Source organism: Bipolaris maydis (genome assembly GCF_028858645.1).
Source record: "Bipolaris maydis strain C4 unplaced genomic scaffold PSV08scaffold_5, whole genome shotgun sequence".
Taxonomy (NCBI): Eukaryota; Fungi; Ascomycota; class Dothideomycetes; order Pleosporales; family Pleosporaceae; genus Bipolaris; species Bipolaris maydis.
In genome coordinates, this window is record NW_027093861.1 from 2,063,825 (window position 1) to 2,087,383 (window position 23,559).

General features: G+C 54.3%; 7 protein-coding genes across 7 annotated transcripts; 3 read left to right on the forward strand and 4 right to left on the reverse strand.

Moving 5' to 3' along the window:
* Positions 1 to 464: 464 nt before the first annotated feature.
* PSV08DRAFT_370441 (major facilitator superfamily domain-containing protein) lies at positions 465 to 2,330 on the reverse strand (the record flags this gene model as incomplete). Its single annotated transcript, XM_014226332.1, has 3 exons — positions 465 to 1,795; positions 1,849 to 2,211; positions 2,276 to 2,330. 3 exons carry the CDS (start codon positions 2,328 to 2,330, stop codon positions 465 to 467), a joined length of 1,749 nt encoding a protein of 582 aa, XP_014081807.1.
* A 2,011-nt stretch (positions 2,331 to 4,341) lies between these two features.
* Positions 4,342 to 9,161, reverse strand: PSV08DRAFT_200758 (SPX domain-containing protein). The gene is made up of 9 exons (XM_066092024.1): positions 9,073 to 9,161; positions 8,868 to 9,008; positions 8,753 to 8,811; positions 8,523 to 8,698; positions 7,921 to 7,975; positions 6,183 to 7,853; positions 5,757 to 5,936; positions 5,618 to 5,707; positions 4,342 to 5,429 (listed from the first exon to the last, which is right to left on the reverse strand). Exons 1-9 carry the CDS (start codon positions 9,083 to 9,085, stop codon positions 4,401 to 4,403), a joined length of 3,414 nt encoding a protein of 1,137 aa, XP_065949369.1. The 5' UTR covers positions 9,086 to 9,161; the 3' UTR covers positions 4,342 to 4,400.
* Positions 9,162 to 9,624: 463 nt separating this feature from the next.
* On the forward strand, positions 9,625 to 10,870 carry PSV08DRAFT_38231 (Phospholipase/carboxylesterase/thioesterase). The gene is made up of 2 exons (XM_014226330.2): positions 9,625 to 9,920; positions 9,970 to 10,870. Exons 1-2 carry the CDS (start codon positions 9,857 to 9,859, stop codon positions 10,635 to 10,637), a joined length of 732 nt encoding a protein of 243 aa, XP_014081805.1. The 5' UTR covers positions 9,625 to 9,856; the 3' UTR covers positions 10,638 to 10,870.
* Positions 10,871 to 11,046: 176 nt separating this feature from the next.
* Positions 11,047 to 19,437, forward strand: PSV08DRAFT_370443 (uncharacterized protein; the record flags this gene model as incomplete). Its single annotated transcript, XM_066093190.1, has 5 exons — positions 11,047 to 11,161; positions 11,217 to 12,299; positions 14,204 to 15,606; positions 15,714 to 15,823; positions 15,879 to 19,437. The coding sequence occupies 5 exons, from the start codon at positions 11,047 to 11,049 to the stop codon at positions 19,435 to 19,437; spliced, it is 6,270 nt and encodes a 2,089-aa protein (XP_065949370.1).
* A 32-nt stretch (positions 19,438 to 19,469) lies between these two features.
* On the forward strand, positions 19,470 to 20,130 carry PSV08DRAFT_290683 (uncharacterized protein). Its single transcript, XM_066092589.1, has one exon. The coding sequence runs from the start codon at positions 19,764 to 19,766 to the stop codon at positions 20,019 to 20,021; it is 258 nt and encodes an 85-aa protein (XP_065949371.1). The 5' UTR covers positions 19,470 to 19,763; the 3' UTR covers positions 20,022 to 20,130.
* A 392-nt stretch (positions 20,131 to 20,522) lies between these two features.
* Positions 20,523 to 21,776, reverse strand: PSV08DRAFT_388991 (uncharacterized protein; the record flags this gene model as incomplete). The annotated part of the gene is made up of 1 exon (XM_014226327.1): positions 20,523 to 21,776. One exon carries the CDS (start codon positions 21,774 to 21,776, stop codon positions 20,523 to 20,525), a length of 1,254 nt encoding a protein of 417 aa, XP_014081802.1.
* An 832-nt stretch (positions 21,777 to 22,608) lies between these two features.
* PSV08DRAFT_350584 (uncharacterized protein) lies at positions 22,609 to 23,031 on the reverse strand (the record flags this gene model as incomplete). The annotated part of the gene is made up of 1 exon (XM_014226326.2): positions 22,609 to 23,031. One exon carries the CDS (start codon positions 23,029 to 23,031, stop codon positions 22,609 to 22,611), a length of 423 nt encoding a protein of 140 aa, XP_014081801.2.
* Between the last annotated feature and the right edge of the window lie 528 nt (positions 23,032 to 23,559).

Consider the following 23,559-nt stretch of genomic DNA (forward strand, 5'->3'; position numbering starts at 1 on the left):
GGTGTAGGCCAATGCAAGACTGTGACTGGGTCCCAGCAGCTGCCCGCGTACTAGGCAAATAGTAAGCTCGGCCAGATTATTAGAGCCGGCCATCCTAGCAATTGATCCACTGCGGGTCCGTCAAAGATCTTTGTAGATCCCATTGACCGTGCGCTACCTAACTTCTATCGCGCTCACGTTAGACAATCTGCTAGAAGAGAACGGACAAAGTGTAAATGAATGCAGCACCTGCCAATGGAATCGGAACTGAGGACATGTGATATGCGAGAGACGCTGAAATGCCCGATGTTCGAGACGCACAAATGTAGAGACTGACCAAAAACGCCGAGAGACGATGCAACTGTAAAGGAAGGAAAGAGAGAGAGAGAGAGAGAGAAAGAAAAACTCTCAAAGACATTCTAAGACGGCCACTCCAAAGTCCGCCTTGTTGGAAACAATAGACTCGTAAATCAAGGTGACATCTGTTATCGTACAGACTCAATGATGGAAATGTCGTCAACCGCATCCTCGTCGGCATCGTCATGAAGGACCTTCTTGAGGCCGTTATCAATGGTAATTGAACCGATTTCTTCCTTGGGAACCCAAAGAAGCTGGATGGCACCAATGATGGCTATGGCAGCGAGACTGAACCAAGCTGCTGCTGAGCCTCCAAGAGAGTAGATGAGTCCAATCAACGGACAGGAAATAGTTCTTGCCAGGCAGCATGCAGACATGGCGAGGCCGTTGACGCGACCGAGGACAAGCGGGGATGGAATGGCGTTCTTCATCAGAATCAGAGCGCATGGGAAAACGACGATTCCGAAAAAGGCTTGCAAGAAGAGGACAAAGTAGACACCAGTAGTCTCGAATATGGGGGGAAAGGCGGTGATAAATGGGACGAATAGGTAGGTAATGGGGTATAAGACGATCATCCAGAGGAAGGAATTCCAGACTCCAGCCCACTCTACAAAGATGGGGAAAATGAAGCCCTGGACAAAGAGGGTGATGAAACCGTTGACGGTCAGAAAGGTGCCTACGTCAGGAATGTCCTGGCCGAGACCGCCATGAAAGTCGAGACCTCTGTGGCTGTGGTCGTCTAGGACCCAGACGGGAAGGATTGAGAAGAAGGCCATTTGGTGGAAGGCGAGAATAGACATGGCGAGAATGACCATGACGACGGTTCTGTTGAAAGTGCGACGGGGCTTGGGGGGTGGGCCGCCGCGAATAGGCAGCACATCTTGTTGGATCTTGATCGAGTGCATGGTTCCAAAGGATGAACGGCGGATGTCAAAACGCTGGTCAAAGGGCATGGGCATGCCTTCCTCCATGAACGAGGCTCGCTTGCGGATATGGCGAATGCTGCCTGAAACGGAGATTGAAGCCAAACGATCGCGGGTAAAGCTGGCGATGGAGCCACGGTGGCGCGTAGATCCAGCGGTCGAGCCGCGACCCTCGCGGCCGAGATGCTGGTGGTTTGGAGGCGGTGGCAGAAGACGGCTCCTCTCGTTGACCGGGGTTTCGTTGATGGTGGCCATGTGGTCAACGTGATCGTGGTGGTCGGCAATTCCGTTTTCTCCCTCTGGCTTCTCCTCGCGAACAAGAGTTTCCTCTAGGAAAAGCATACCCTGGAGAATGGCGAGGAAGATTCCAACGGCGGCAACAAGGTTAGGCAGTAAATAGGGATAGCGTCCAAAGAGGCCGTCCTTGTCAAAGGTGTTTGGGTACAGTCGTGCAGGCTGGGCGAGGAAACCACCCATTGCCGAACCAATGATGCCGCCCAAAGTCCAGACAAAGGGTTGGGTCGCGTACGCGCGCGCTGTGGTGGATTAGCCGAATGTTGGCGACAGCAAGGGTGGTCCGACAGCTTACGCTCATGGGCTGGGTTCTTGACCATTTCCGCCACCATGGTCTGCATGATTGCGACATTGCCGTTCAGTGCGCCGCCGACAAAGCGGGCAAGCAAGGCGACCCAGTAGGTGGGGGCAAGGCCAAAGACCAGACTGGAGAGGGCGACGCCCAAGAGGCCGGTGAGAGCAATGGGCTTGCGGCCATAGTGGTCAGAAACCATACCCCACAACGGGGCAGTCATTGCTTCTGCGATGGCGTAGGCCGAGACGAGCAGGCCGGCGTAAAAAGAAGCATCGCGGTGCGACATGCCGAGATCCTCGACCATTTTGGGAGAGTAGGCGAGGATGGAATTGAAAGCGAGAGGCTCGGAAAATCGACATATTCCTGTGGTGCTGGGGTGAGCAAAGGCGTTGAGGGGGTGTGACGTTGGGATATAATTTGGACCTACCGATGATGATGAGTTGCTTGGTGGGAAACGGGGCATCCTTTGGGTCTGGAGGCATGATTGCGGGCGATTAGGAATTAGAGGGGTTGCGAAGGGAAGAGCGAGGACGAGGACGAGGACGAGGACGAGCAGAGTCGCCTCTTGTTGTCAACGGATGGCACTCAAGGATATACGGGCAGAGATGGGCAAGGCGAGCATGGAGCTTATGACGGCGCGCTAGAGAGAAGGTGGGAGCAAGCACGGGCCGACGATTCCCCTCAGTGAGTGACATGCACCGTGCCCACCCACGCCCGGCTAGTCGCTGGCGCATTTGCATTCCGCAACCACGACGGCCGCGCGTGGACAATGGCGCTGCAGCCTCGCCGTTGGGCGTGCAGCCGTGGGCGCTGGCGGGGGGATAGCATGCGGGGAGTGCTTGGGCGTGCTTGACTGTATGTGTACATGGGATGGATCACGTGTCGAGCGACGACATGTTGATGCACGTATACACCTGGGGCCGTTGGCAGCAGTCTCTCTGTCTCGCGCCCACGGCCAGGCGACTAGGCGGCATGTTGCTGTGGCCGCAAACACGCACACGGGTGGCCCCTGCCGGGTTGGGTGCATGCGTCACGAGCGGCTGCTTGTTACTCGCTCGCTGCCAAGCGGCGATGCACTTCATCGAGGCAGACAGAGGGCAGAGGGCAGAGGGCAGAGGGCAGACCAGCCCGGCCACCCCAGCCTGTACCATCCATGTGCCTGCTCACCGTATTTTGGCCTGTCTACTTGGTTGCCATTACACGGTTGCCGCGCTTCAGCTCCTCCCGCCCTACTGCTAGCTGCTAGCTGCTGCCCTTTCTCTATCTCCCTCAGCTCGGAATGCCCGTGTAGGAAGGTCGCCGGTTCGCATACAGAATCTGTTGAGCAACATATCGCGCACATCACCATCCCACGTTACCCGGTGGCGTCACCAGCCATCACGAGGCCTCCAGGCTGCCCATGCCACTCGTCTCTGTACACCTCTCCGCCCCAATGGCTGCCACCACAGTCTGCCTGCACTCGCCCCCGCCCACCACTCCCCAAACCCGCCAAGCATTCCCATTTACACAGACCGTTTTTCCACAGGCAGCGTGACAGGCCGCTAGTAACTACTCCAACCCCAATCACTGCTCTTGTATATCCCTCACCCACTCCACCACCCCCCAACATGCCTACGCCCCTCGCCCCGCCTGCCCTCACGTGACATCGCGTCACGTCCAAGCTCGCTGCACCTTTACCCTACAACAAACACCTACGTCAACCATCTTTTCTTCTTCTCAGCCCCCTTTACCTGCCCGCCCGCCCGCTCCCCCCGTGCCTGGCCTGGCCTGGCCTGGCCTTGCATTCTCCACCACACGCACCAAGTCTGCCTCAAAGCGGGCCGAGTAGCCATCTTACCAGCCTCGCCTATCGCACCACTCTTTCCCCCCCGCGCTCACAAGAACAAACTGCAACCACCCATCATCCCTTCTTTTGCATTCCTGCACACGCGTTACGCCTGGTTCCTGACGCTAGTCGTACCTCAGTTACATGCACACTTTTCAATGCCGTCTCTTCCTTTTTTTTTCGTCCCGATACCCGTTGTGTCCCCTCCCCATGCAAGCCTTGCTTTGAATAGAGTCGCGCACAGGGTACGTGCCGTGGGATCGAGATTCAACAAAATCCCATGCCTCCCCCTCACCATTCCGCACATCATCCACAACCAAAAACAAAACTGTTCCTTCCAATTTCCTTTTTTTTCTTTTCATTGCAATTTCCATCCCCCCAAACAATTATGATAATAATAATGACAACAAGAATAAATATCGTGACGACCTTGACTTTTTGCCAACATCCAGGTTCTCGCGCCCCCGCGGACAGTCTCCCCCCCACCTTGCTCAAACGGTACTAGTTTGCGTCTCGCTTCATCCCGGCCGCTGCGTCTACTCGTCACACATCCACTCCACCCTACAGGGCCTTTGTTGTTCGGCACTAGGGGAGAATAAAACTTGGAACCAAAAAAAAGAATAATGATTTAATACCCAGGAACAGCAACAAAGAATGAGGAAAGGTAGACACAAAGCTTTGTATTTACTTACACACTCCCACATACAACAACAACAACAGCAACACATCAAGTAAGATCCGCCCCATCAGAATGCGCTCCCGTCACACCCACGGCAAAGTCCTCTCGGATCCTCGCCAGCGCACTCATCTCCTCCTCATCATGCGCCTCGTCTTGCACCTCGTCCTCGCCATCGCCGTCTCTACTCCTCACACCATCGCTGTTACTGCCACTGCCATTGACAAGCCCACCCGCCTCCTCGTCATTGTCCGACTCGTCATCACTATCATCGTCCATCTTGCTGCTACTGCTACTGCGCGGGTCGCGACCGAGTTCGGGCCTCAACTTGCGCTCAAAGTCCTGGGCGTGGGCGTCGCGAAAAATGTCGCCAACGTGCGTGAATGCCCGCTGCAAGGGCGAAGGGCGGAATTCGTCTGCGATGCCACGACGCTTGCGGGCAGACGCCTGCGCGTCATCTACTTCTGAGCCTGTGGCCGTAGCCTGGCGGCGCAGACTGCCTTCGGTTGACGTTGGTGGCTGTCCCTCGCCAGGCTGTTCTTCGTCGACTTGCGTCGGTGCACGAGGAATGCCAGATGTGTGGTCTTCTTCCACTTCTGCAGACAAAGGAACATAGTATGGCAGAGGAACATCCCGACTGGCGCGGAACCGCCCAACATTGGTACAGTGCTCATTCTCCACACGAAACACCGACCACATGCCTCTTCGCATTACCTCCAAAACTGACACCGTAAACGACGTCACTGCCGGATGGGAATCCTGAAGCGGAACAATCGTGTATAGGACCCAAATGTTTCGCAGAATCGGATCAATACACATGGCCGTGTAGTACCACCAGGCCTTCTTGTACCCCAGCTCCTTGCGCAGAAATGGGTATTTTGCACGCGGGTCGCCCAGACTCCAATCGTAGTAAATGTCCCAGAAGCTCGTGTAGATGCCGTTGATGATACCAAAGGTAATGTACGCAGCCTTAGTCGAGGTTCGGCTATCGATACGATGAATGCTGAGCGTCGCATTGAACAAAATGGTAGCAGTGTACTTTCCACCGTTCAACAAATGGGGAAATTTGTTGCCAGTGTCCTTGTATCGTCGGAGACATTGAAGCAATCTCCATACGCCGGGAAGCGCAGAAAGAAAACCAGTGATGCGCAGATGAGACGAGCTGCATTGCGGCGGGTAGTTCCAGCCGTGTGCATACAGACAGAAGAACATGGCCATATTCTAGCAAAGTCAGTGACATGGAGTCGAACAAATTGCTGACGACGTACGCTCATGCTGTATGTCAAGGAACAAAACATGTCACCCATGTAAAAGTCTCGCCATTCGACAGGATACACACCAGCAAGTATCAAGCGCCACTAACAAAGCGTCAGCAAATCCATGTGCACTAGCACACACCAAGCTTACCAGTGAGTACAACAGCCACATCCGCGTCCGAAAGTAAAATACCCGGATGGGATTGAACAAAACAGCAATGGATATCCCAATAAGAATGACCGGGTAGTAAAGATACATGTGCTGCCCACCGACTTGATGAAAGTTGATTTGCATAAACAGTCCCAGCATGAACAAATACCAACAAGGAATCTACCCACAAGTCAGCCCTCGCATCACAGTCCGTCTGCATAATTCACTAACCTCTGCAAGTTGCCTCCAATCCAAATGGTGGCGGGTATCATATTCGAAGATAAAAACGTAATTGATCTTGTTTTCGTGCCAAACACGGCACGCCAGACAGAAGAGTAGCGTAAGGAAGTTGATAATGAAGTATCCCGCATAGATCTTACAACATTAGCGCGGCCAGGGGCTAACCGTTTTCCCTTTCCTTCTTACCTGTAACAAATAGCTCGTATTTACAGCCAACGTGTTTGGGTCTGAATCAAACAAATCAGCTATGCTGTTTGCCTTGATGATGCCCTGGAGGGCCAGGATGGTACCCGCGGCCAGCAAAAGGCCGTTGCGGAAGGTATTGTCGGTGTAGTCACCGGCACGTGCAGTCTTGACGCGCAGTTTGTTGACGGCAACCTTGTGGTTGCCCTTTTCAAAATATCTTGCATATAAATCTTCCACGGTTCGGATATGCCCCTCAACCACATCGCTATTGACAAACCAGGCTTGGTTCACTTTCTCGTTCATGTAGCGAGATGTCGGGCGTGCATTCACAGTCTTGTCGTACTTTTTGTTGATTTTACGAAAGGCAGTGCGATTAAGCAAGGCGTAGGCTTTGAGCAGTTCCAGTCCACGATAGTATTCCTGGAGTGCAATCTTTAGTTTCCGCTTGGCTGTCTTGTAAGGGACCTCTGGCAGGTCCGGGCGACGAGCAAAGTCACGGCGGTTGTCCGGGTGATCTCTAGGCCGGAGGGCTGCTGGTGTAGTGAGTTGCGCAATGTTTTTAGTGCTCTTCCCGTACTTGCCCGCATTGATGGCTTCGAATGCAGCATCAATAGGGCTCGTGAGTGCATCCTTCAGCACGTTGCTGTTGACCCAGCTGTGCTGAACCTCCTCGCCCCGACTACTATTTTGGCCGCCACCGAGGACATGGTCATCGTCATGCTTCTTGTGCATCTTTGCATTGATTTTGTCCGTTTGTCGTTGGATGATATCATCGATGCGGCGGTCTCTCATGATGTGAAGCTGGTCGCGCAGGACAGCCAGGCGATCGGTAGCTTCATCTTCCTTTTGCTTGTAGAATCGCTCAATCTTGTCCAGCTCACCGTCAAGGAAGTTGAAGAACTCAGCCTGACGGAAGTCGAAGTCACGATATGCCTCAAGTGGCACATCGCCTGGACTAGCTGGAGGGGTCTTGTTGCTGGCGGAGAACAGGCGGCGTACTGAGGGTCGTGGGTGGGATGAACTGACAGGGGCCGGCGTCGAGTTCATGCGCTTGGGACTGAAGACGCTCTTGTACTTTGCGGGTAAGGAGTGGTGACTCTTGTGGGGTGCCCTCGTCTTGCCCACCGCGAAAGCATTGTCCGTCTCTGGTTCTGCAGGCGGCGGCAGAGTCACAGTCTTTGTCTTGGTAAGGGGCTCGCCGGACAAGCCAACATGGGGGGAGACATTCTCTGGGTCAAGAGCAGCACCGGGCAGCTTCAGGGACGGCGGGGCTTTGCTCTTGCCCGGAAAGCCTTTTTGTATACCATTGGGAGGGCTGGTAGCGGCAAAGCTGCCATAGCTACTGCCTAGGTAGGAGAGCTCGCGTCGTCCCTGGTTCAAGGGTTCTTCCTCGGGTGTGCGGCCGAGCTGACTGCCCTGACTGGCCTGGCCACCATCCGTCCCCCGCTGCAAGCTGTTCCGGCTGCGCGTATTGGTAATGGCAAGCGCCCTCAGGTCTTCTGTGTCTCGGGTATTGCCCTGGTGCGTGTGCTCCCGGTTCAGGTATGTGTACTTGGGCGCGGCGTCCAAGGGCGACGGCAGGATACTAGCACCACCACGTCTGCGCAGTCGGGGCGTCGATTCCACATGGCGAAGGGCGCGGTCGATGGCCTTGAGCTTCTTTTTGCCCAGCTAGAGAAGATGTCAGTCCTTGGGCGATACTAATCGCGGGCTAACGGGTCCAATAACGGCAGCGCACCTTGTAATCCAAATACTTGAGCCTCCACTCCGGCACGAGATCGCGCTCGAGTTCCCTGTCACAGTGAGCAGCCGTGTATGGCCATGCGCGCAGTTTTCTCGTCTCACTTTGCAAACTTCATGGCAGTTTTGTGGGCGCGTCAGCAGCGAAAAAACGACGAGGGACAGGCACGGCGCGTCCCTTCGCGACACATGGGCGGTCCACTACCGGCCGGTAATATCTGGCAACTCAACACGTGGGCGAACCTATCGGCACTCGTAGGCCAGCTGTTCATGTACGACGACCCAAAGGTTCAGTGGCGCTGCGAGGGCGGCTCACCGGCAAGCTGAGGGGAGTCTCTTCTCGTCCGCGAACCCACGAATCACGCCCAGCTTGGCGGTTGGCAAAAAGGGTCCACACGTCATCATTCGTCAAACCACTGTCTCGGATGTTCGACCGTGTCCGGCGGATAGGCATCTAGACTCAGGGCGTCGCGAACACCGCCAAACTAGGACATTTCTTCACAATCACCGAAAAAAGCATGGAGCACAAAAGCAAAGTTGCATGTAAGTAGAGTACATTAGCGTTCATAGTAAGCGTAAGCAGCTAGTAGTCCCGTCTACCATCCGCGCTTCTCGAACCTCTCCGGCGCACCGTATTGGTTAGGGTCGTATTCGTTCGCTCCATGGTTATCAACGTAGTGCTCGTCGTACATGCGCTCGGCGTTCTCTTTCGCGTGGTGCTTTGCCTTTTCCCGGTCGAACCAGTCTTCTCCCTTGGTCTCGGCAAGCTTGTCAACCTGTACCTTGTCAGTCTCTATAATGAGGCATAAAGGAAGCGAGTCAAGAAATACCTCAGCACCTGCAAAGCCTGCAAGCAGTTCCTTGGCGAATGCATGTGATACAGGCTTGCCTAGTAGTAAATATTAGCAACGGGTGCGTAAACATCATGCCTTAGCCGTCACATACCCTCTTTGCGCTGGTGGTCTTCAAAAGCCTTGAAGCCGGCAAAAGCTGCTCCTCCAGCAATTATCTCATGGCCCAAGCTGGACTTGTGTTCCTCAAAGTTTTCGTTCTCGTAAACCTTCTGGTAGTTGTCCTCGTTCTTGTCTATGCTGCTTGTCAGCATCCTACTCCGCAACGTCTTGCAAAGGTACGGTGGCAAACAACTCACCCCAGAAACCCATTGTGGCTGATAGATGCAAGTAGTATGTATGTAGATTGGTTATGATAGGGTTCAATGTAGCTGTTGTGAAAAAGTGCGAGATGGATGTGTAGGTCTGAAAGAGGTAGACCGGACCTGGCTTTATACTCGTCTTTGAGTACTTACCATCTACACCATGGTTATCGCGGCCGCGTCAGCGCTAGCTAGCTACCATCTACGTAGGGATCCATTGAAACAATCGACACCAGCTATAAGGGCCGATTGAGCTCTTCAGGGTCCATTTGTGGCTCAGCTGGCCAGCCGTCTGCGGGGTCTTCAACGCCCCTTGACATCATTCGACCACACGTTGTGCCTGTAGCAATGTGTAACACGGTTTGATAGTATGGAGCATGCCTGAACATGGTATAGACGCGTGCGTAATGCAGCGAGCGGTGGACTCCGGAGCGCGGGATTAATGGGCCGGCAAAATAAGCTTCCTTGGTATACTAGCTTAGCCTTGAGGCTATGCAACTGCAATCCTGCACTTGGGCGGGGAACTCTGAGACGAGCTGGATTGATGCCTCCAGAACTCACCAGCAGCAACTTACAATATCAAAACACCATCGCTAACAAAATTCGTTGCCATTAGAGAGCAACATGGGCATGTCGCAACGATTAAGGAAGAAAAGCTTGGTTATTTAGTCGGCGAAGATCTCCCGGCTCAGGCGATCGTTGTCTTGCCTCGAACCCCGCAATCGTCCGCCCCCCCCCCTCAAAGAACTCAGCCTCACAACCTACCGCAACTTGCGACAACATGCCCAGCCGCCTCCCTGCAACAACAGACTTCCCTTCATCGGCGGTTTTAACCGTCACTCCGCGTATGCCGAGGTCTGGCAGTATCTCCTGTGCCTCTGCTAACTAGTCCAGCGCCTTCCTCGCAGCCGACTAATGTCTTGATCCTTCTGCACGGCCTCGGAGACACGCATGAGCCTTTCACCAAGCTCGGACAGCAGCTGAACCTGCCGGAGACAGCATGTATTGCAGTGCAAGCCCCCAACCCCGTGCCATTCGATCTTGGCGGGATGAACTGGGGTGAAGACATGATTTTCGACTCGAGCACCGGCGAAATGGACATGGACACGGGTCTAGAGAAGTCGGTGCGGCTGGTGCTGGACGATGTCATTCGCAAAGGGCTCATCGACAAATGTGGCTACAAAGCGCGCGAGATCATGATATTTGGGTTTGCACAGGGTGGCATGGTTGGGCTACAGGTAGCCGCCGAGTTCTATGGTGAAGAGCTTGGCGGGGTAATCAGCGTTGGGGGTCCGCTGTCACAATCTGTGCCGCTCAAAGCGCTACAAAACAAGAGCAAGACTCCCGTATTGGTCTGCAAGGCGAACAAAAAGTCGTCAGTCAGCGACAGTGCAATCTCCAAGCTCAAAGACGTTTTCGAGTACGTCGAAATTGCAGAGTGGAAGAAGAGCGGCGACGGTATGCCGAGCAACCGCGAAGAGATGATGCCCATTATGCACTTCTTTGCCCGGCGCCTCCGAAGCACCAAAGGCGTACCCGCTGGAAGCGTCGAGCTCAGCTAGGCGCTGGGCCTGGAAGCGACGACGAAGAAGAAGAAGCAGAATGAGCATGAAACGGGGGGTGCAGCCATGTACGTATGTCGACTCATCGCAGCGTCAACAACGTCAGCAAGCAACCTTTCCAAGCGCTGGGTAGGTAGCAAAGAAAGGCCAGTGGGGCGATTGGGTCTCGGGAGATTAGGCTTGGAAAGTGGGCAATATCAATAGAAATTGAAATGGAAATGCTAAAGCTCAGTGTTGTATTATTGACACCGCTTCTGGCGTTTGGTGGAGACTGTTCTTTCCAATCCCCGTTGGGCACGTGTAGAGTTGCAATGTGGCCCAAGCTCATCATACGTCATGGCTCTAGTGCCATCTGCTCGTCCCTCCACTCTTCTTGTAGCATCTGCACGTCTCACCGCTACGCACCAACATGGCAGTGCCGAGGAATTCACTACGAGCTTTCCTCACGCACGCGAGAGGCGCACTTCGCGATGCTATTGACGGCAGCCAGAAGATCACGTTTGTGATTGGCAATGAATCGGCCGGTGAGCATGACTCCCCGCTGCGCGCAAGGGCGTTTCCCGTACTCATGCAACCCAGACCTTGATTCCATGTCAAGCTCGATTCTCTACGCATACCTTCGGTCCATGTCGCCGCAAAAAAAGGCATTCAGCTCAGTCTACGTGCCAATCACAAATATTCCAGCAGCCGATATCCAGCTGCGACCGGAATATCTTGCCGTTTTCAAGCACGCTAACATCGAGTGCAAGCATTTGATTACACTGGACGATCTTCCCGCCTTGTCAGATATCCGGTCCAAACTCGCACCGGAGAACACACGGTGGATTCTTGTAGACCACAATGCTCTCCAGGGCCAGCTGGGCGAGGTGTATGCTGACCGCGTGGCCGGCGTTGTTGACCACCATGATGACGAGGGCAAGGTGCCAGCCGACACGGGCGAAGAACCTCGAATTATTGAGAAGAGCGGCAGTTGCACTAGTCTTGTAGCCAATTATTGCCGACCGGCGTGGGATGTCCTTTCTGCATCGGCGATGTCTTCTGGGGCATCCCATGGACAAGATGACAGCTTGTCAAACGACGCGGCCTTTGTCCAGCAGTGGGACGCGGATGTAGCTCAGCTGGGACTGGCCAGTATCCTCATTGACACGGCCAATCTCGAGGACGCAAGCAAAACGACCGAGCACGACCGTGAAGCAGTCGGGTACCTCGAAGCCAAGATTATGCTTTGCCCCCGATTGGCTGCCAGGTTCGATCGGACTAGGTTTTATGAGGAGATTGATGCAGCGAAGAAGGACATTGGTAGCCTACAGCTGCAAGACATATTGCGGAAGGATTACAAGCAGTGGAACGAGGCGCAGAGACTGGGCATTAGCTCCGTTGTCAAGTGCATCGGCTTTTTGGAGAAGAAGGCTGGCGATGAAGGCAATGCGTCAGGAGGCGAAGCGTTGCTGCAAGCAATCAGGAAGTTTGCAAAGGATCGTGAGCTGGGCATGTTCTGCCTGATGACGACGTCGACGTCTGCGAGCGGGCAGTTTGAGCGAGAGCTCCTTTTGTGGGCTTTCAACAAGCAAGGAGTATCAGCTGCCAAAGGCTTTGCCACGACTGCACGCGAGGAACTTGGTCTGGAAGATTGGCAGGGTTACAGCGACCTGGACAGTGGAAGCGAGTGGAGAAAAGTTTGGTGGCAAAGACAAGTCCAGCACAGCCGGAAACGTGTCGCGCCGCTGCTCAGGGAAGCCATGGCATGACTATGGTGGGCGGGTAGCAAGCTGTAGTGGGGAGTGTTAGACTGGTAGACGTACATAGGGGCGGAGGGTACATGGCAGGGTAGCAAGGGGTGTTTTTGGGCAAGGCGCTACGCCGAGAGGGCGGAAGGGGAGTGGATGGGATTGGTGTGTGTTTGCATGTGTTTTGCATTGAGCAGTGTATGTAAGTTTGGTAGTGGCATGTAGATTGGAAGGGTGCATAGCAACGGTTGGGCAGTGCGAGGAGGGCATTGCTTGGGCTGAGGTTGGGTAAGCGGGGTGGGGTTGTGGTTGTGTTTGGGTGGTGACTAAGTAAGAAGCGGTCTGCCGACAACGGGGCTAGCGGTGGTCGCGGGGTATTCTGTCGCACGCGACCGGCAGATGGGATAGTGGTCGAGGTAGAGGATGTGCAAGTGCAGGCATGCGCACACGGGCAGAGGGGTCGGCCTGCCTTTTTTGCGACTGCAACGGTTCAGCCGAGTGGGCGATGGGTAGGCAGGCCAGGACAAAGATAGATGGACACGTTAGCATGGCGTAATCTGGCGGTGGCAGGCGAGGCAGGCGGCGAGTCGCAGGTCAGGTGCGAGTGCATGAGTGCAGCAAAGGCGCAAAAGGAACACGTTTGGGCGAGCTCGACTGCACGGCATGCGGCACGGCGGTGCGGCTCATTGGACGGGCCTGGCAGAGCAGCAGCAGCGACTAGGGCTGCACTGCAAGATGAAGTGGGAAGACGTGCGGTTCACAGCAGGGCGACGCAATGGTTTTGGCGTGCAGCAAGTTGCATGGGCCTTGTTGACAGCATGCGCAGCGCTTGATGTGCTGGCAGCGCAGGGGCAGAAGACGACTCCACCCGGCCGCCGTCAGGTTACGAGGGCGACAAGCGGCGCGAAGGCGTCATTTGCTGGTGGCTGCCGGCGGCGCAAAGCAGGTGCACATGTAGCCATGGGCGAGGGGCGCGGGCTGTTTGGGCGTGGCCGTGGATGGGCGGGTGCTGTGGTGGTGGCATGTCGTCGTGGCCGTGGAGCAGCAGCAGCAGCAGCAGCAGTCGCAACAACAGGACGCCGCCGCACAGTGGCCGTGGGTGGTGGCAGCGGGCATGGCCTGGCCGGGAACGTGTGGGCGGCGGAGCAGAGGGGGTGCCTGTGCAGCTGAGGCATTTGGGCGGCGGGCGTGTGATTGGCGGGCGGGCGATGTGCTGGTCGTGGCAGGGCTGCAAGTCATCGCCGTGGTCGCCTGGCCCAAGTCGATGGAGAGCAGAGCACAGGCGGTCTGCTCCTCCCAGCTCGCCTCTTGGCCGTTGAGCGTGCACACAGCGACTCGACGCCCCGCCGCCCAATCACGCCCCGCCCGCCTCGCTACGGCCCCCATGGCCGCCAAAAGAGTCAAAGACGCGCCAACGCACACGTCGAGGCTGTCCAGCTGCGCCCAAAGCAGCTCCTCCCCTCCCAACACCATCGCTACATCTGGCCATGCCGTAGCCCATCGCTGCCACTCCATCCTCCGTCAGAGCTGCTCCGCTCCCCCATCATCGGGCTGACACGCCGCCACGGCGAATGGCGAATGGCGACATGATGCGACGAACCCAACTCACGGCCTCGCCCCCGGCCCAGGCCTCAGACACCCCTCTGCGTATGTGCCCGTCTCTACACTCTCTCTCCCCGTGCCCCTCTTGACCCTCTCTGTCCCTCTCTCTGCGTCCCTCCGTGCCTCTGTCTGGCCGTGTCCGTGTGCCCGTGTGCCTGGCCCCGTCCGCTGGTCCCGCGTATCAATGCGCTCTGTACGATGAGCTGGCACTACGACCGACTCTGACCTCACTCGCAGCCGTGTCGCCCACCGTCACCCACTTCTCCTCGAGGAGCCACACGCCCTCGCACCATACTTCTCAAGCAGACGACCCGCCTGCTGAGGCTCCCCCCCGGTCGCCCTCACCTCGCCCTTCCAAACAACACACGGCGACGACCATGGGCAGTCGACCTGGCGCGTCCCTCGACGCCGCTAGCAACGACCGCCATGGCCTCTCCACCCTCCTTCACCAACGGCCCCAGATGGCCGCTTCCATGTCTGCTCCCGCCGGCCGCTTGCCTCGACTGCTCCCCGCCGACCTGTCCTCGTACACCGACTCGTACCTGCCCACCGCAGCCATACCCCCCTCGGCCACTTCGCTCGCTGAACTCGCCCACCTGATCCGCCTCCAGGGCTACCAGGAGCAGCGCAAGGCCCACTCCAGAGTCCGCCTGCACCGATGGCTCGTCTCCAGCGCCCTCTCCGCACGTCTGGTACACTGCGGCGAGCTGGCATACCGCACCCTCGTGGACAACTTTAGGTCCGACGACAAAAAGGCCTTTGCCTCGCTGTACAACGCTCTCAACGACGTCCGCAACTCGTGCGATGCCACACGCCAGTATGCCCTGCTGGAGCCAGACCTGGAGTTTGGCAAGTCCAAGACGACCAAGTCGGACAAGTCCCTCTCGGCCTCGACTTTCCTCAACGATGTTCCCTCGAAGATCCTGGATGATCTTCTAGATTTCATTTCTGAAATTCGCACAAACCCCGAATTTCTTGCTTCTCGCATTTCCAGCCTCTCGCAGCAAGAGCTGGCTGCTCTTACCTCTTTCCGCCAGGCCATGGATCCTATTGATTCAGTCATGGCCATCCAGGCCCGCGGTCGAAACCTAGGCTCCCAAAAGGCCCAGCAGCAAGGCGGCAATCCCATTGAACGGCTCTTGTCCTTCCAGCGCCACGATCCACTCTCTGCGCTTGTTTACACCATTTTTGCAAATTCATCCGGGCCGGATTCTGCAGAGGACCTCCGCCGTACCGACGTTTGGGCCACCGTCTGCGCCAAACTGATCAAGGATACCAAGATTAGCCACAACTTTATCAGGACCATTCTCGACGTCTGGGCAGGCATGCGCGAATGGCCCGGAAAGGCCAACCTGGAGCTTTACCTCATGCAAACCCTCCAGGACGGTCAGTTCCTCCTTGAGAAAGCCGAGGAATCAGGTGTACGGGCTGGAGCACAGCCAGTGCCTCGTAGTACCAAGGACACCATTGCTGCAGACGAGTTCTTTGACAAAGCTGTTAAGCGCTTGTTTGAAGTCGTCGATGACGAGCCCAGTGCTGGTGGCATTCCAGAGGGCGTCTTGGAAATCGGAAACGCCATCCTTCGCAAGTTGAACGAGGAGAACGAAAGAGGAGCCCGCAAAGCATCGCAAAACTTTTTTGTTTCTCGATGGCTGTTTTCTTCCTTCCTTTTGAACGCAATCATCCACCCCGAGGCAAGTTCCTCCCTCCTTCGGCATTATCCGCTACAACACTAACCATTTGGCAGACGCACGGCATCATGATTGGTCACCACATCAGTGAACATGCCCGCCAGAAGATTCTCAAGGAAATTGCCATCAGAGCCCAGAAGCAGGTGCTGGACATGACATACAACTGGTACGGGCTTCTTGGCAAATTATCCAGCAAATCATGTTACTAACTTTACGTGCAGGAAGCAGCAGATACCCGTCCTTCCGGAAATCCGCACCCACATTGAGAGCATTCTGGCTCGTTTCAAACACACAAAAACACCATCAAAGCCCATCTTACTCCCTGCCAAGGCAATCACCTCGCCCAGGGAAACGGTCGAAGTGCAACCCTTTATCGTCCTCTCTCCAGCTGATATCATCACACTGGTCAATGCGCTCTTCCCAGAGCGTCGCCCCTCATCGAGCCACATGGACAACGACAGCCAGCGCCGTGCTGGCCTAGCATCATCCGCTTCTTCAATGTCTGGCATGTCTGTTCCATTCCGCAATGCTGCCGCGTCTATGACCGACGCAAGCTCCATTCTCAGTGCTAGTGCTTCGTCCATGACAAGCGATCAGACTTCACGCGAGCCACTTTTGGACAACAACACGACGCCAGTTGAACAGCAAACTGACACCAAACCAGCCCCGACAGAGCTTTATGGAAAGCGTCTGCGCATGGCTTGCTCAGAGATGACTCGCATCCTCGGCGCTGAAGCTGCATCTGGCTCATGCCATCCATGTGCTGAGCGATGGGCTGTCTTGTACATCTCCGCCGATGGCAAGCAGCTCAAGCCACGCATGCGCAAGGATTTTGATGACGAAGAAGAGCATGACGATGACTCTCCAGACAGCGACAGCAGCGACGATGAGGGTACTACGGATAGATTCGATCTCGGCCACGATTATCACCAACTTAAGGAGGCGATTGTCAAGCTCGTCGAAGATTACGAAATCCCCAAGACACTGGCTCCGGATAGCGAGTCAAAGAATTTCAGCAACCGTATGACGACACGCAGAAGCGCCCGTGGACGCGGCCCGATCCGCAACATTAGCGAGAATCTCGGATCTCGCAATCCATACAACTCAAACCAGAGCCACAGCCAACTCACAAACATGATTGCAAGCCAGAGAAGCGGTTCCTCACGCCGTTCTCCCCAGATTCCCAGGAGTCACAGCAACCCGCAAGTTGGCGAGAAGCAAGAGAACAGCTCGGTGCTGGTTACCATGTTGGAGACAGCAATGTACCAATGCCAGGCGCGCTCCGATTTCGTCAATGCGCACATGTACTACAAGACTCTCCAAAGTCTCCGAAGACTCAGTTCTCCATCCCTGGTCAAGAATGGATACGCAGCTCTTCTCAACTACTTTTCTCGTGGTCCCAGAGATTTACTCAGCAAAGCAGCCAATGCCATTGAAGAGTTCGAAGCATGGTTTGTGTGGCTCAAACAGTCTCAGGAAAGGTCCGACAATATGGTCGACGAGATGATGCTCACGTTCAAGAACCTGAGAGACAAGATGTGGTACATTACCGATGTCCGCACTTCCAAGCCATATGAAGACGCCAAAAATGTGGCCCTTGCCCTCAAGATCATGGACCAACAATCCAAGACGCTCAACGCCAAGGGCCCATCCGCATCCCGATCCCGCAACGCCAACAGCTTCTTGCGACAAAACGAAGCTCAACTGGTCGACCTCATGGCGGCTTCACAGGATTTTGGTGGTCCGAACAAGCTCTCAGACGAACAGTCGGAGATCACCCTAAAGTGGCTCATGCAGTACGGTGTTGAGAACTTTTGCAAGGGCGAGGAGCGGATACACCGCTTCTGTCTCGAAGTCGACAAATGCGTCACCAAGGTCATTGGTGAGGGTCTATTAGACGGTCCAGTACTTTGGGCCAGTGATTTGTACAAACGCGACCAACAGATCCTTGAGAGCGGACGGCAAAAAGGTGATCTCTTCCTGACTGGCGTCGGCACCCTCTCTATCGCTGGTGACGAAGAGTACGAAACCCATGGCCGGGCTGGGTCGCGCAACAACGACTTTTCTCAGCGCCCAAGTCATGGCAGTCTGCGTTCGGCCGCCAATGGCAACCGTCCATCGATCTTGGAACAAAACCCCTGGAGCAGGAATCCTGCCGAGTCGTCTGACTACTTTGGCGCATCGTCACCAGTCTTGGCTATCGATCCAGTGGCTACCTTTTGGTCGCCATTCCAGACACAAGCACAATCACCGACAAACGCGACGAGCATTCGCCCACGAACTGCCTCGTCTTCCAAGGGCACTGTCATGCTGAAGCAGTCGGCCACAGTCAATGAGGATAAGCGCCGCTTCATGCTTGACTTGAAGCAGACCCTCACTGGCCTTCTGTTGAGCGATCTCGGAATGATGGTGTTCGCCAACGGCAGTGAGACCGATTCATGGTTCGGTGGTGATTTGCTTGACGACTGTATCGAGCGCCGAGACGAAGAGGAGCGCCGACGCAAGAACAAGCTGGCCAAGAAGAAGAGCACAAAGAACATCCGAAGGCAGACTGTTGACCAACGAAACTTGCCGTTGGAAGCGCTTGGCCGAACAGAGCGCAGCTCAGCTGCACCTCCTGTTGCAACCTTGCAGCATGCCGCAGCTGCCGATGCCCATCAGTCAGCTGGAGAGCATTCATCGACTTCCAGCGATGCTACCTCACGATCGTCGGGCAATGCCACTGCAAAGAAAGCCGGGCTACTCGAGTTCCCATACAACGTTGCCTTTCAACGACTGCTCAGCAGGTTCCAGACGCACCCCAACCCCTTCTCCAAGTTGCATGCGTTGTATGAATTGGAGCTTCTCATCATCGCTTCGTTGTCTTCTCGAACTGGTCGATCCTACAACAATAACAATAACAACATCCGCCGCGACACACTTCCTCCTGTTCCCCAATCACCCACTCTTGGCGCTATGCCAGAACTTAGCTCTCGTGAGCCAGCCACCCAGACTTCGCGCGCACACAACCTGGAAGAGGCAATTGCAAACTGCGAAGAGCGTCGTTCTCAAAGCATGAACGTAGATCGCGTAAGCAATGCGTCGCCACTACCTCGCAACGGCGCTCGCTCTCCAGTCGGCCCGCCAAGCACAGACATGATTGTCGAGGTTATTCAAGGACTCTTGCGAGACTCCAACATTCGTCCCAAGACTCTTTTCAGAGACTTGCAGTTTATCGCATCCTTTGTACCAGCGCAGATGCTCGACAAGACTGCGCGTGGTAAAGCATTCTGGGACGTCGGTCTTGCAGCCCTCGGCCTGAAGCAAGACGTCTGCCGCATCATGGTTGAGCTTGTAGATGAAGTCATCACCCAGAACTCAAAACGCGATGCAGGCAAGGCAAACAGCAGCAGTATGACCGAAAAGGTCGGCGCATCGTCGTCAGCCCTAGGTGACGAACCAATGTCCAAGTACACCATGGAAGATGCAGGACGCATGCTTCTCATCACTGCCAAGGAGGGCGATTCAGTTGCCGAGCGCGAACTCGCCATCTTTTACCTCACCTCCCCCGAACTCATTCACCGCACTGTGCTGCCGCTTACTAAGCCCAGTGAGGTGTTCAAGACTGAGCTTCTGAATCGCGAGAAACGAGCCTCGCAGGATCCTGCACGCAGCGATCCCATGACCATGTGCGTTGCGCAACACTGGATGGAGCAATCCATGAAGGGTGGCGACCAGCTTGCTGCCAAGTACCTGCGCCAGCGAAGCGAGCTGGAGAACATCAACCCAACCAGGGCATAGTATGTCTTTTTGCGCATTTGGTGTTCGACTTCTGCATTGATACCCCCCCGCGTTCCAACCGTTAACTTGAGTTATTTTTGCGTGTTGCGTACACGTAGTTCACGGTCCAGATGATGGATGGTCAGTTTATGCATAGCGAGGGAGTTTCTTAAGTTTGTTATCCCCTGCTTTTTCTTCTTCTTCATTCAGATTTCTAGCAAGCATGATTCCCCCATACTGTTACCTTTTAAAGCCGCTTGAGATGAACTTTTACGTATTTTTCTTTTCCCGTCTGACCCCCATCTTCTTATATTTATACCGGCGCAACGCGACGGGAGCGTCGACACATGATGCTCTGTGTGTGTGTGTGTGTAGAAATCTTAGGAATTGGATGTACGTCCAACGGTAACGCGAACATGGATGGTAGGCTAAGTGTGGATCAAACGACCAGTGAAATGATTTTCTTATTTCAGAGATATCCACAACGAAATGACATGTATGGGAAAAATGACGGGGCAGGTAAAGCCAATGATGTAGTAAGCCACGAATTTCCTTGTTTCTTTACACATTGTCTTCTATTCTCTTCCTTCCTTTATTTCTTTTAATTTTGAGACACAAAGAAGACAGAGTACAAAGTTGAAATTAGGGTGGTATTACGTGTCCCTTTGTGTGAAATGCTGGGTATTGGTAAATATATTGCGATAGATGACTCTCAATTCCCCCCCTCCTTGTTGTTTGGTAAATTTGACTATGAATGAATAGGGTTGAACTGAAGTGCTTTTGAAGTCATGTTTGTTTAGAATGGTGAGGTATGTTGTGTGTCGATTGTATATTTGCAACTCTCAGCATCGGAATTTGGAGATGAGAAGATGTTGCTTGACGGGCATGATGCTGCAAAGTGTAGTTGGGGGACTTGAGTGAAGGGAAGTGGAAGCAGTTCAAATCTAACTCATGCATTTAATACTTCATGCGTACATATTTTTTTTTACTAAAGACAGCTTTTTTTGTAACATCAATACATAATCATTCAAACTACTCGCAACCTTGGTAAATCAGACATACCAGAGTATCGTGCACACAGACCCTTTTGAACTTGGTCATGAGCCTCAAATATCGCGCCATGAGCTCGGCAAAGCAGTAATCGAGCCTCCATCATCATCGTCTTCGGCATAAGCCTGGTATCGTTGCAACGTGCTTGGCTGCCTTGCAGCTGCACGACGTGGGAGTCTGATAGTTGAGGCAGCGTATTGGGATGGGAGTGGCTGTGTTTGCAAAGCGGGTGGAATCTCGCTTTGCTGAGCAGATGACGATGGCTTTTCCTCGGTAGATGAGAGTTGCGAATTGATATCCTTGATTGCGCTGACTAGCGTTTCTGCTTGATGCAGCAAGTCTCCGACGCGAGGAGGTACTGGCGGTGTCTGTTCAACGGCTTCTTCATTGCCGCAGATAGAAGAGGCGCAGGAAGACGGTGCAAGCGACCCAAGTCCTGACGCTAGAGCAACAATTCGCTCTACATCATCGCCATAGCAGTATCCATCAAACGACTCCGCATCGTCGCCCTCACTCCGATTCGAAAGTCCCTCAGACGCCGACCTCTCCACCGCAAACAACTCCTCAACCTCCGCCTCTTCCCCCTCAACATACACCACAAACTCCCACCCTCCCCGCACAGTATTCCGTATCTTAGCCACCCCCTCCTTCAGCATCCCCACCTCATATCCCTCCATCTCATCCCTAACAACCTCCCACTCCTCCACGCTCCGAAAGCACGCCCCATGCACCCACACGCAAACCTCCTCCCCATTGCACCTCCACTCGACCACCTCATGCCCCCCGACCTCCACCTTCTTCCACGTAACCTCGTTCTCCCTGAACCGATACGACTGCCGCACCGCATATCTCTCCCGCCGATCTCTCTTCTGGAATCCGTACACCCAGCGCACAACCCACGCCACAACATGGACGCCAAACTGGAACTCGAGCGCGTCCCAGCACCACTGGAACCCCACGGCTTTGTTCTCCGTGTCGAAAGCCGGCATGCCGTGGCCGGAGTACCATGCTTTTTGCTCCACGGCCGTGAGGTGCTGCGTGCAAGAGAGGCGCAGGGAGATGGTGCGCCGGAGGCAGAGGATGTGGGCGAGGAGGCTGGGGTTGGAGGTTAGGGTGTGTGAGGAGAGGAGGGTGCGGAGGTATGTGCGGAGGTGGGTTAGTTCGGGGGTGCGTAGGGGGGAGAGGCGCGAGAGGGGGAGGGGGAGGGTGAAGTGGAGGGTGGAGCCGGTGGGGAAGGGGAGGGTGAAGGTGTTGGGCCGGTGGAGGAAGGAGTGGGTGGCGTGGGGTGGGGGGCGGGCGAGGAGTGACATTTTGGTGGGGGGGTTTGGCTGTGTAAATGGTTTGTTTTGAGAGTTTAGATTTTTTTTTTTCAGAGTGTGGTTTTTGGATGTGCTGGAGAGCTTTGGTGGTGCGGTGGGGATTGCTGTAAGGGTGGGAATTGGGGAGGTTTTTTGTACTTGTAGTGGAGTTGGCAGGCCTGGTAGGTTGTTTGAGTTTCTTCAATAATGGAAATTCCAGGTTCATAGCTGATTGATGGCGGTTGGAAGTTAGGAAATTGAATGGACGGAATGATTGAATGGATCGAGGACTCACCTGGATATCGCATTAATTGAAGTGTTTTCAACGTCAACAACTTACGTGGCTGTGATTTGTACATTACCCAGTATGTTTTCATGTGGCACACATACCAGAATGAGGTCTCTTTCGGAAATTGAAATCGCGTCTGTTTAGAGCGGTGATGAAGGAGCGGACAGAGAATACTTTGAGAAAATTAGAGATTGGTAAAAGCAGTAACCTGAGGTTGATGACCGTTTTTTTTTTCATCGGTAACGTATCCAACTCACATAGAGGTTTCGACATATCAACCTGTCAAGTACCGATAGATGTTCTAATATATTTTCGGTATTCATTCATGACCTGAAGCGACATGTCTTCCTACTACATAGTACCGAAATCAAGCTGGCTTACGGGTGCTCAATACTACCACCTACCATTCTGCTCTTAGCATTCACCAACGATATTCAGAATACGAATTCAGAATGATCAACTTTTAATTTCAAGGAAGAACTACAATCTCCTATCTTTTTTTCAATCCCCCAAATAACCAACCTCCACTCACGTCCCCATCACTGACCACAAGAATTACTGTTCACTAACCACCCTCGCACCCGGCCTCTCCACGCAAAAGTAAAACTCAAGCGCATCATCAATTCTCTTCAGCGTCCTCTGCACTGCAGCCTCAAACTCCGCATCTCTCGCCCCACGCCCACTCTTCAACCGCTCACCAAGCTGCCTCATGCAATTCGGCCCCAAATCCTCCAGATCCGCCCTCGGAATCGGATGCACAGCATGAATGACGCGCTCCGTACTCTCCCACCTCTCAGGAAATTGCAGTTTGGCGTAGGGATCGACGTCGACGGTGATCTTGGTGTAGTGCGGTGAGGCTTTAACGAGGTCGTCGGTGGTGTAGGGACCCCACTTTATGACGACGTCTTCGAAGTCTTGGGGCGCGTAGTCCCATTCTGTGGCTGGGTGCGCGGGAACTGGGACTGGGTTGCGGTGCATGGGGCCGAAGGGGATGCTGCGGCATCGGTGGTGGCCGTGGCGGCAGACGTGGTTAGTGTGGCGGCAGACATGATGGTTGTGGCGAGACATGGCCATTTTAGATAGTTGATGATAGTTTGAAAGTTTTTGAGAGGGTTGATGGAAAATTTGAGTGTGGTGCTAGGGCCGGATGTTTTGATATTTGATTGATTAAAGAAAATACTTTTTTTTTCGGTATACAAATGAGTGAGCGGAAAGTGTGCATTTATAGGAAAGACAAGGTTGATACTTGTTTTGTGGCGAACGCGAAAGTACAATGGCTGTTTAGCAGGGCAGTCAAAAGTGCGTCATTGGTGACTCAATGAGTGATTGCTCATCGAATCCGCGCGTTGTACCTATGTTTCGCAAGCAAGATATACTGGTAAATACGTGTCGTAGAAATGCACCTGCCATGCCAAAAACAATCCTTCCTAGCCCCACAATCTCTGTGGGTCTCTGTCAATTCTACAAGCTCCAGAAAACACAGTGGTAACGTAGCAAAGATGGGGA